This window comes from Octopus bimaculoides, chromosome 10 (genome assembly GCF_001194135.2).
Source record: "Octopus bimaculoides isolate UCB-OBI-ISO-001 chromosome 10, ASM119413v2, whole genome shotgun sequence".
Lineage (NCBI taxonomy): Eukaryota > Metazoa > Mollusca > Cephalopoda > Octopoda > Octopodidae > Octopus > Octopus bimaculoides.
The window spans coordinates 9,051,208-9,063,395 of NC_068990.1; the positions used below are offsets into that span (position 1 = coordinate 9,051,208).

At 35.9% G+C, this 12,188-nt stretch overlaps 1 protein-coding gene across 6 annotated transcripts in view; it reads left to right on the forward strand.

Moving 5' to 3' along the window:
• LOC106868898 (arylacetamide deacetylase) overlaps nucleotides 1-12,188 on the forward strand; it is a 49,368-nt gene that overhangs the window by 8,473 nt on the left and 28,707 nt on the right. For all 6 annotated transcript variants that reach the window (XM_014914619.2, XM_014914469.2, XM_014914700.2 and 3 more), the window contains exon 2: nucleotides 4,381-4,556. In XM_014914619.2, coding sequence (XP_014770105.1) covers nucleotides 4,413-4,556 — 144 coding nt within the window. In that variant the 5' untranslated portion in view covers nucleotides 4,381-4,412. The remainder of the gene's footprint in view (nucleotides 1-4,380; nucleotides 4,557-12,188) is intronic.

Consider the following 12,188-nt stretch of genomic DNA (forward strand, 5'->3'; position numbering starts at 1 on the left):
TATTCTTTACCTCGGCCTTTTTTTTTTTTCCTCTCAATTCTTTATATCTACCACATGCACACTGCTTGAAATATTCTGGCAGGGGGCTAGTCTATAACGTCAACTCCAGTGCTCAACTGGTACCTATTTTATCAACCCCAAAGGATTAAAGGCAAAATCGACCATGGCAGAATGTGAATTCATAAAGTAATGAGTTCGTTTTAAGGAACATATTATTTTAACTACAATGTGAAAAGTGAACAAAATGGTCACAGAATAACTTTTACTACAATGGAATTGTAGGAAACTCTAATTGAAACAGATTTGCAAGCCCACAAAATATTTGTTGGGAGTCATCGACAGTTATCTCTCCTGATTGAACATTCTAGAATATTCCAGAAAATTCTAGGTGAACATGATTAACTCCCCCGTTGCTAATGTACTACGCATAACTTCAAAATGACACGCAGGGGGTCACTAGTAGCACATCTCTTATTTAAGCAGCATTCCCGCTTAAATCAGCTTCTCTCCTCTAACTGCTTCTTCTAGACAGAACAATGTCCACCGCGACCTAGAAAGAACCAGGCACATGAATTCGATATCTGATTTCTTACCAATAGCTCATCATGGTATTCTATGTCTGGTGTTTGTGGAAAGTAAATCTCGTAGCTTGATTTATTTCTTATTTCTTTATTGCCTACAAGGGGCTAAACATAGAGGGGACAAGCAAGGACAGACAAACGGATTAAGTCGATTACATCGACCCCAGTGCGTGACTGGTACTTAATTTATCGACCCCGAAAGGATGAAAGGCAAAGTCGACCTCGGCTGAATTTGAAATCAGAACGTAGCGGCAGATGAAATACCGCTAAGCATTTCGCCCGGCGTGCTAACAATTCTGCTAGCTCGCCACCTTTAATTTATTTCTATTTACTCAGTTATCATGGAACATGGCAAGTTGTTCAAAATCTTTCTTCTTCTCAGAAGTCTTTATTGAACATTGTATACTCTCTGTACACATTCATTTATCACATGTTGGAATAAAACCTTGAACATGAAGCCATTCACACGGAATGAGTATTATTGTTTTTTACTGCACAGAGGTATTTCACGGTTATTGGATTAATGATTCAGTCCAATTATTAAAGTGTTGACATTTTTATTAGCGATTTCCCATGCTAAACGATTCATTTAACTACTTTCTAGTCTTCATGCCAGAATAGATAATGGAGTCTAGTTTGGCCCTCAGCCTTACAGGTCAAACTGCCCAACGAATGCCAGCATGGAAAATGGATGTTAAATGATGATGATGCATGTTTGCTACATGCCTTCACAATGATGCCCTTTAAAGAAAATTATGATATTGTTTATGTTTCTTGCAAATAATACATCACAGGCATGGCTGTATTGCTAAAAAGCTTGCTTCCTAGCCACATGATTTCAGGTTCAGTCCCACTGCATGGCACCTTGGGCAAGTGTCTTCTGTTATAGCCTTGGGCTGACCAAAGTCTTGTGATTGAATTTGGTAGGCAGAAGTTATTGTCATGTGTGTGGGTATTTGTGCCTAGTAACAAAGAGGGAAATTGCTTGTTAGTTTAGATGTGTGTAGAGAAAGGAAAAATCTTATTTGAAAAATGAGAGTTGACATTCGACCATAGAACACAACTCAAAGAAACCTCATCCAGTCCATACAAGCATGGAAGAAGCAGCCATAAAGACAATGGCTGTAAAGTAGAGAATTTATAGACCAAATCTTCAACACACTTCTGCATGCAGCAGTGTATTCAAGAGTAACAGTATTCTGCATAGATTTCTCGTAAGAGCAAAACCTACCCAAAACTGATCCAAACCAAAGAACTATATCTGTAATTCTCCATAGCATTTGTAAAAGTTGAAGAGACTAATGAAAAAGTCTTTAATGAAATGGGGAAATAGCAAAGTCAGGAATGAGTGAATATATCGGATGCCACAGGAAATTGTTCAATGAAACTTCTATTATAAAGAATGATGGCGGAAACTCAAAGTAATGAAAGTAATTCATGAAACCACTTACCGATAGTAGCAAACATAGCATTGACTTCAGCTCAGTATGAAACCATCACTGAAAAATCAAATGCAAATATCCTAAACATTCTATATAGATAGATGGATAGAGGGTGGCCCAAAAGTAGGTTTACAATTATTCAATTATCTCTTTTGCATTCATATATATATATTAACAGTTTGGATCTTAATTATGAAATATGTAGCCATTATTCTATGCTAATTTAGCTAATTTTGTCAAGCCCCCTTTTCAGTTTGTAAGATAGAAATTTAAATGTAATAAAATGTTTTAAAAGAGATTTAACGTACCTACGTGATAACTGTAAACCTACATTTGGGCTACCCTGCCTCCTGGTCCAACAGTCCTCAGTCAAATCGTCCAACCCATGCTAGCATGGAAAGCAGACGTTAAACGACGACGACGACGATGATGATGATGATATATATATATATATATATATATATATATATATATATATAGTTTACAGTTCCAGCAAAAAATGTACTCCATCCAGTGAGAGCTAAATATCATTTAATATATACAATTACAAAACGAACTACTAATAGTTTCATGCTTTAAGATACATTAAATTAGCAGATTTATATAATATGGCCATTGATGATGATGATGTATCTCCAAGTATTCTTGGTTTTCTTTCCTTTCTTCTTGTTCCATTCAACCCTCTGCGTATTTTTTTTTACTTCTCATTTCTTGTCATGTTTTGTCATACTCTAGTGTCCTAGTTTTTAGAAACATTTTACATATGGACTGAGCTTGAAAGATTGCTGGGAGATGCTATTAGTAGATCTTTTGTAGTTGTGTATATTAAATTATATATATATATATATATATATATATATATAATGAATTTAAAACATATAATAAATGCACAAACAAAGGGGCAACAGACGCAGATGGTTGCCAACTCCTCATCAGTTATCAGCCAGTGAGTCAATCGCAATTTCACATCTAACCAATAATATTGCATCCCCTACTGGCGGTGCTGGTGGAAAACACTGTCAGGAATTGGCACTGCCATCTATCTATATATATATATATAATTATAATTATATGTATTTATTTTATCCTAATAAATAATAATTCGGATAGAATAAATGGGTTAATAGAAACCAATGTAGCAAAGATCACAAAATAACTGTGGTGTAATTCCTGTTAATGAGGCAGAAACTCCTTGATATTTTTGGTATTTGAGTATATATAAAAATTTAAGGAATGGAGTAAACGCATGTTATAACTGCATACTTTATTCTGACATATGTTTCGAAGAATTACAATTTATGCGATCCATAGGAATCGTCGATGTTAAAAATGTAAACTTCTCCTCAGGGAATGTATGGGAACCATCTTAAACGTAAGACATTATGACCGAGTATGATAACTATAGCTGGAGAAGGTTATAACGTAATTCATTTGAAAAAACCGTTGGAGATTAGGACGCTACCAGATAGTGCGTTGGACAAGAAGAGAAGAAAGAAAAGAAAAAAGAAAAAAAGAGAAAGAAAATTCAGAGTGTAGAGTTGGGAGAAGATAGGCTGATATAAATCCGATAAAAATTGGAGAGGAATGTTATGTAATAAAAAGGCATTATAAATGGTTTTAATCTTGTTTCTACAAAAATATTGAGATGAGTGTATATAATCATTTATACTTATGTGTATGCTCATATATACACACAAACAAATCCACATTTAATCCCATAAGTTCATGTATGTATATTTATATACATACCCACATATATATATGTCATATGTCTGTGCATCTATTGTTTAAAATGAGCACACTCTAGGGAGATTTTACCTACTGGATTAGTGTGTTAACAATACCTAGTGGATTAGTGTTAATAAACCTCATCGATTTGGTATTATTAATACCAGTGATTTAGAAGGTTATGAATTCAAGTCAATGGCTGGATGCCTTTCCTTAACACCAACCACTTTACAGTAGTGCTGGGTGCTTTTAACATGTCGTCGGCATGAATATGTATATGTATGTGTTTGTGATTGCCACCCCCACTGCTTGACAGTCAGTGTTGGTTTGTTTATGTCCCTGTAACTTAGTAGTTTTGGAAAAGAGCCCAATGGAATAAATACCAGACATAAGAATCAGTACTGTGGGTGATAAGTTTTGACCAAACCCTTCAAGTCAGTGCCTAGCATGCCCACAGTCCATTGACTGAAAGCGGGGCAAAATAAGAGATTTGATCATTTCTCAAAGGTATACACACAGAATGTATTGAATAATCAAATTAAAGTTTTTCCTAATTAAAGCATTTTCCTTTCTATTTAGTCACTCTGTTTTTTCATATAAAACTGTCTTTTGTTTTTATATTTTTATAGAATTGTAACATTTGAAGAATATTAGAATCAAAATGATCTTGAAAAACCTTGGTGTCATTTTGGCAGTTATAACTGTGTTGATATCTTATTGGTTATATGAGCCATTGCCCGATTCAGTAGCAGAACCTTGGAAGTTACGTACAGTAATAGCAGGAAGTAAAGTCCTACATGCTGTTGTAAGTATATCATTATTCTACATAAATTTTTATTAATATTATTATTATTTGCATTTGACGGATATTTGTCCTCATCTTGTTTGTTGTTAACACAACGTTTCGGCTGATATACCCTCCAGTCTTCATCAGGTGTCTTGGGGAAATTTCAAACCTGGGTTCTCATTCCTAAGGTATTTTTCGATGTTATTATTATTACTATTATTATTATTCAGGTCACTGCCTGGAATCAAACACGGAATCTTGGGGTTAGTAGCCTGTGTTCTTAACCACTAAGCCATATGCCCATGGTTAAGAGCACAGGCTACTAACCCCAAGATTCTGAGTTCGATTCCAAGCAGTGACCTAAACAATAATAATAATAATAACAACATTGAAAAATACCTCAGGAATGAGAAACCAGCTTTGAAATTTCCCCAAGACCCCTGATGAAGGCTGGAGGGTATATCAGCCAAAACGTTGTGTTAGCAACGAACAAGATGAGGACAAATATCCGTCAAATGTAAATAATGTACATAATTCCTCATCTCTTAAATATAGAACTGTAATATTATTATTGTTATTATTAAGTTAGCACTCTGGACAAAATGCTTCGTGGTATTTCGCCCATCGCTACATTCTGAGTTCAAATTCCACCAAGGTCGACTTTGCCTTTCATCCTTTCGGGGTTGATAAAACAAGGACCAGTTGAACACTGTAATCAACGCAACCCCTACATCCACCAAGCTGCACTTGTGGCAAAAATTTGAAATTATAATTATTATTATTATTATTATGCCGGTGGCACATAAAAAGCACCCACTACACTCTCGGAGTGGTTGGCATTAGGAAGGGCATCCAGCTGTAGAAATATTGCCAGATCGGATTGGAGCCTGGTGCAGCTTTCTGGCTTGCCAGCCCTCAGTCAAATCATCCAACCCATGCCAGCATGGAAAGCGGACATTAAATGACGATGATGGTGATGATGATTATTATTAAGGTGGTGAACTGGCAGAATTGTTAGCAATCCAGGCAAAATGCTTAGTGGTATTCCACCCATCTTTACATTCTGGGTTCAAATTCCGCCGAGGTTGACTTTGCCTTTCATCCTTTCGGGTCGATAAATCAAGTACCAGTGAAATACTGGGGTCGATGTAATCGACTTATCCCCTCCCATAAAATGGCTACTCTTGTGGCAAAATTTGAAATTATTATTAGCATTATTATTATTATTGTTATTATTATTATTATTATTATTATTATTATTATTATTAAGGCGGTGAGCTGGCAGAATTGTTAACAATCCAGGCAAAATGCTTTGTGGTATTTCACCTGAAGTTCAAATTCCGCCGAGGTCAACTTTGCCTTTAATCCTTTCAGGGTCAATAAATTAAGTACCTGTTGAGTACTGGGATCGATGTAATCGACTTACCCCTCCCCTAAATTTCAGGCCTTGTGCCTATAGTGGTAAAGATTATTGTCATTATTATTATTATTATTATTGTTATTATTATTATCATTATTATTATCATAGAAGATGCTTGGCGTAGTGGTTAGGATGTTGCACTCACGATCATGAGATCCTGGTTTCAGTTCCTAGACCAGGTGGTGCATTGTGTTCTTGGGCAAAACACTTCATCGCAAGATGCTCTGCCATCACTACGACACCTGACATGTGATACACCACACACCTGTTCAGGTAGCGTTGATTTGATGGAGGGAGTGAGCTAATGTACAACACATGCATTTAATCATTATAAGCAAATCATTTGTGCAGATCGTTCAGCAAAAGCTAAAACACTCTTACGTCGTATTTCAAGGTGGAGAAATCCTTGACCAACGCAGAAGCAGAAGATCAAAATCATGAGAGAATAGTTGTGTGTCAGCTAGCAAGTGAGCTGCTGAGTAGCCTGCATTGTCAACCATGCTTGTTGCACTCTTGTACACCACTTAGTGCCTGACATGGAGGCCCACAGAGGCAATTTGTTGGGTGGGGAGGCAATGACAACTATCTTACCATAAAGCATTCTGTTGCAAACAGAACAGACAACATTGACTTACGATGGATAGGTCCATCCATGTATTGTATATATGATGATTTATATGTATAATACATGGACATCAGTTATCTGAAATGCCAGGTTCAATGAATTAACACATAAGCGGTTGAGTGTACAACACTGTACACTGAGTGTACAACATTAAGGGTACAACACTGACATATTGTACCCTTGATGTAATTCTGCAGCAGAATCAGCATTACATAGTGTGATTTGGTTGGGCCTTTTATTCATTGGTACAATCATAATCTTTTGAAGAAAACAGCTTCTTTATCAGTTTGGTCTTATGCTTAATTATTTGTAACTTCTTTAGTAAATGATATCCAAAAAAAAACCCACATCAGCAGAGTTATAGACTTTAAACCCAAACTTTATCAGGTTAAAGTGCAAAAAAGTGGTCTGATGTTTCAAATTGGCCATGTGTCTTGTGAGCTTTCAATTAATATATAAACGATGTGATTAGTCTATTACAGAGTAGTCAGAGTTGGTGATAACGTTGAGGTGTAGAAAGTTATATACCAACTGCACAGTCCTTATTGTGAATGGTTTTGTGTCCTACAGAGAGCGTATGGGGTGCCAATAAATGTTACTGTTTTCTATGTTGTGCAGTGTGAATGTGGTTGTATGGTTATGAAGTTTGCTTCCCACAAGGCTTTAGGTTCATCCCATATTATGTAACACCCTGGGCCATCTTAAGCCTTATGAGTGAACTTGGTAGACAGAAACTGAAAGAAGCCTGTTGTTGATGTTTGAGAATATCAGAATAATGAAGAAAGCCCAAGATGAAGAGGGGTGGCAAATATTGGTAAAAAAAAGAGTTCTGAGTGTTCCAACAGAAATGCCAAGAGAATGACTTGACTTAACCTGCCAATCATTCTATGACAATAAGGATAACATTTACTTATATGTGGCTTGGCAGAATCATTAGAGCATTGGAAAAACAGTGTGTAGTATTTCTTCTAGCACTTCATGTTCTAGGTTCAATTCCTGCAGGAGTTGAGTTTGCCTTTCATCCTTTTGACAGTGGGAAATAAAGTACCAGTGAAGTATTGACGTCTTTACATTCTGAGTTCAAATTCTGCCAAGATCAACTTTGCCTTTTATCTTTTTGGAGTCAATGAAATAAGTACCAGTTGAGCACTGGGGTCAATGTAATCGACTAGCCCCATCCCCCAAAATTTAAGGCCTTGTGCCTATAGTAGAAAGGATCATTATTATCATTATAATACTGGCAAGCCAGCAGATTGATTAGTATGTCAGATGAAAATGTTAAGCAGCATTTTTTCCAACCTTTTTATGGTCACAGTTCAAATAACAAAGTCAATTTTTCCTTTCATCTTTTCAGGTTTCATAAGATAATGTGCCAGTCAAGTACTGGAGTCAATGTAATACTAACTGCTTTCTCTTAAAAATTGCAGGCCTTGTGCCAAAATTTGAAATTAGATAATAATGATTGATATTACTAAATACCTTCAAGGCAGTGAGCTGGCAGAATCATTAGCATGCCAGGCAAAATGCTTACCGTCATTTCATGTCTTTACATTCTGAGTTCAAATTCCGCCAAGGTCGACTTTGCCTTTCATCTTTTCGAGGTCGGTGAAATAAGTTCCAGTTAAGCACTGGGATCGATGTAATTGAGTATCCTACTCCCTCAAAATTTCAGGCTTTGTATCTATAGTAAAAATATATTAATAAATACCTTCCTGTATTTTAATCCTCTTTGTGTTGAACTCAAATTCTATAGAATTTACTTTTCATACAGTGTTAATAAAGATATGTGGTACTAGCTGTTCACCAGTCCTGCAATTTTTTATCAAGCTACCTTATCAAAATCTCAAAGCTACAAGATAATGCATGATTAATTCAAAACAAAATGAATAAATAAGGATTACTTTTGACAGAACTATGTGTATGCTGAAGGGTTTATCTCTTCTGCCAAAAGTTCTCTTCTTTCCATACCAGGTGACACTATTTTCCTCCCTCTCTATATATTACAACTAATTTATTCTCTACCTCCTTTTTATTTAGTGCAGTATATTCTGCTAACATCACTTTGAGGTCTCTTACTTCATACAGGTCCATTACTTATCTAATTTTCTTGACTAAACTAACCTCCTTCAATATATCTCAAAAGTGATGTGACCCATGTTTTAATGGCTGTGGACTGATCTTTATTTTCTATCATAGATCTGAACTCTAATTTTTAACCTTTGTACTGAAATATGTATCATTTATCTCTCCAATTCTTCTATATTTACATCCTTCATGTATCTACTTGATTTGTGGTTTCCTTCTCTTATAACTGCATCCCTTACTTCCCACCATCTTTCTTCTTTCCTTTATTAAGACTTGACACTTCTTCATCTCAAATCCATTTGAACATCTTTGCTTAATCCAGATACTGCTCACAGTAAAGAGTCTGTTTGATCTTTCCTTGTGAATAGTTTCAAGTCATCCATAAAGAAGTGATTTCCTTCTTAATAATATAATAGCATTGCTAAAGCTATTATTACATGTCATAAAAATCAAATAGCACAAGCTATCACCCTGGAAGATTCTGTTTTTGATATTAATACTTCCTACTTCTTCACCAGTTAGCAATTGTTTCCCATTTACTCATACACTTTACAAAGAACTTTCTTATATCCTCCACTATATCTACCATCTCTGAACTTTCTATTACTCAACAATGATGAATCATGATGTAGGTATTTTCATAATCAATACTATCAATCAATAATTGGTGCGTAATAACTCTACACACCCTTCAGCATTATTTCTTCTCAAGGAGCATTATATATATAATTCATTCTCTTTATATCGTTGCATACATTTAACTTATACTCTGGCTGTATACACACACACACACACACACACACACACACACACACACATATATACCCTGGCTGTCTATTCATCTATATATATACACACAAGCACACATTTAACTTTTATATAGCCTGTCTCATTTACCTAATCATATGCCTTGGTTGTCATGTATACATTATACTGTTGTACATCATGGTTCTCTTTTATCTATGCATACATTAGTGGCACTCCATCAGTTATGACGAGTGTTCCAGTTGATCCAGTCGAAGGGGCAGCCAGCTTCTGAAATTAATGTGCACGTGTCCAATTGTTACCTTTGAGTAGTGAGCCATTTCCTCCTCCATATTTTGAAGTGGTCTTGGGCCAACAGGCTTTGGGATCTGACAATACACCATAAAGCTAAACCCTTTATGGATGGGAAACCTAAGGTAATCTCAAAAACTGGCCTTTCCCTTTTTTAAGATACATACATACACACACACACACACACACATATTTCTTTATTGTACACAGGAGGCTAAACATAGAGGGGACAGACAAAGGGATTAAGTCGATTGCATCAACCCCAGTGCATAACTGGCACTTATTTAATCAATCCCGAAAGGATGAAAGCAAAGTCGACCTCAGCAGAATTTGAACTTAGGACATAATGGCAGACGAAATACCACTAAGCATTTTGCCTGGCGTGCTAATGATTCTACCAGCTCACCGCCCTACACACACATATAGAAAGAGAGAGAGAGTGTGAGAGACACTTAACTATCCTACTTGTCAAAAATGTCCTTTATTGATAGATATATTATCAGTCTCAAATTGTCAGCTTTTGTCTCTGAGTGCTTTGAACAACTCTTGTGATAAATATAGAATATCATCTAATTTTGTTATTTTCCTAAGGCAAGAAATTTCTTTGTTTTAATCAACAGACTTCTAGTTCATGATTAACAGGGGATTTTCACTTGAGTATTTCCCTTTCGTCTTCTACTTCTTTCAGTCATTAGACTGCGGCCATGCTGGGGCACCACCTTAAGGATTTTTAGTTAAACGAACCAACCATAATACTTTTTTTTTTTTAAGCCTAGTACTTATTCTATGGGTCTCTTTGCTGAACTGCTAAGTTACAGGGATGTAAATACACCAATACCAGTTGTCAAGTGGTGGGGGGGGACAAAGACACGCACACAGATAGGCTTCTTTCAGTTTCCATCTACAAATCTACTCAAGGTTTTGGTCAATCTGAGGCTATAGTAAAAGACATTTTCCCAAATTACTATGCAGTGGGACTGAACCCAGAACCATGTAGTTCGGAAGCAAGCATCCTACGACAGAGCCACACTTGTGCCTAAAATGTAATCAACAAGGATTAACTGCAGCTTTCTTTTATCACTTCTATTATTTCCAAGAATTGGTTGTTAACAGATGTTTACAATTTGGCGAACTTTCTGCAATAATTTAACATATATGTGATGGATCTTTGCAGTTTCTCTATTTTCCTCATTTGTTTTTTAGCTTTTTACTTCATGATGTTTATACTGTTCTTTAGATTTTGAGTTCAAATTCTATTATGGTCAACTTCACCTTCCATCTCTCTGGAGTCAAATATTAGGAGCAATATAATTGACTATTTCGTCCCCAAAATTCCAGGTTTTGTGCCTATGTGAGGAGCAATTATTATTAATGCAGGGTGAAAGGCAATGAGCTGACAAAATCGTTAGCACGCTCAACGAAATGCTTAGCAGTATTTTGCCTGTCGCTACGTTCTGGGTTCAAATTCCACCGAGCTCAACTTTGCCTGTCATCCTTTCGAAGTTGGTAAATTTAGTACCAGTGAAGTACTGGGATCAACATAATTGATTATCCCCAATTTCAGGTCTTGTGCCTATTGTAGAAAGGATTATTAATGTGGGCTGAAAGGCAGTAAGTTGGCAGAACTGTTAGCATGTTGGACAAAATGTCTTTACATACTGAGTTCAAGTTCCACTGAGGTTGACTATGCCTTTAAAATAAGTACCAGTCAAGTACTGAGGTTGATGTAATCAACTTACCCCTCTCCTCAGAAACTGTGAGACGTGTGCCAAACTGTGAAGCCATTTTTAGCAGAGAATGGAAAGGTGAATTGGTAGAGCGAAATACTGAATTCTTGACTTTTATCTTTTACTTGATTTAGTCATTAAACTACGGCCATGCTGGGGCATAGCCTTGAAGAGTTTTTAGTCGAATGAATTGAAACCCAATACTTGATTTTGTTAATCCTTGTACTTATTCTATCAGGCTCTTTTGCCAAACCTCTATGTTACGAGGATGTAAACACGACTTTAATTGTCAAGTGATGGTGCAGAGACAGACAGACAGACACACGCACACACATAGATATAAGTATATATTTATATAAGCTTTATATATATATATATATATATATATAGATAGATAGATATGAAAATATATATAAATATATTTATATATATTTTCAAATATATAGTGTGTGTGTTTTTATTGGCTAAACTGGCAACATGACCATCCCCAAATACAACAATATCTGTTTCAACACACGAATTCACATCAAGAATCTTGCAAAATAAATATATATAGATATATATATATAACATCCACCCCTAGGGGTCAGCCACACTTAAGTGGCAATATACTACACTTTATCGTGCAGTTACTGTTAATACTTCATTTAGAGAATTAACATTGCTTGTTTTCACCTTTTCGATATCAGTGAAGAATTTCACTGGAAAAGAAGATATAAGATTGCCAGGTTTTTGTC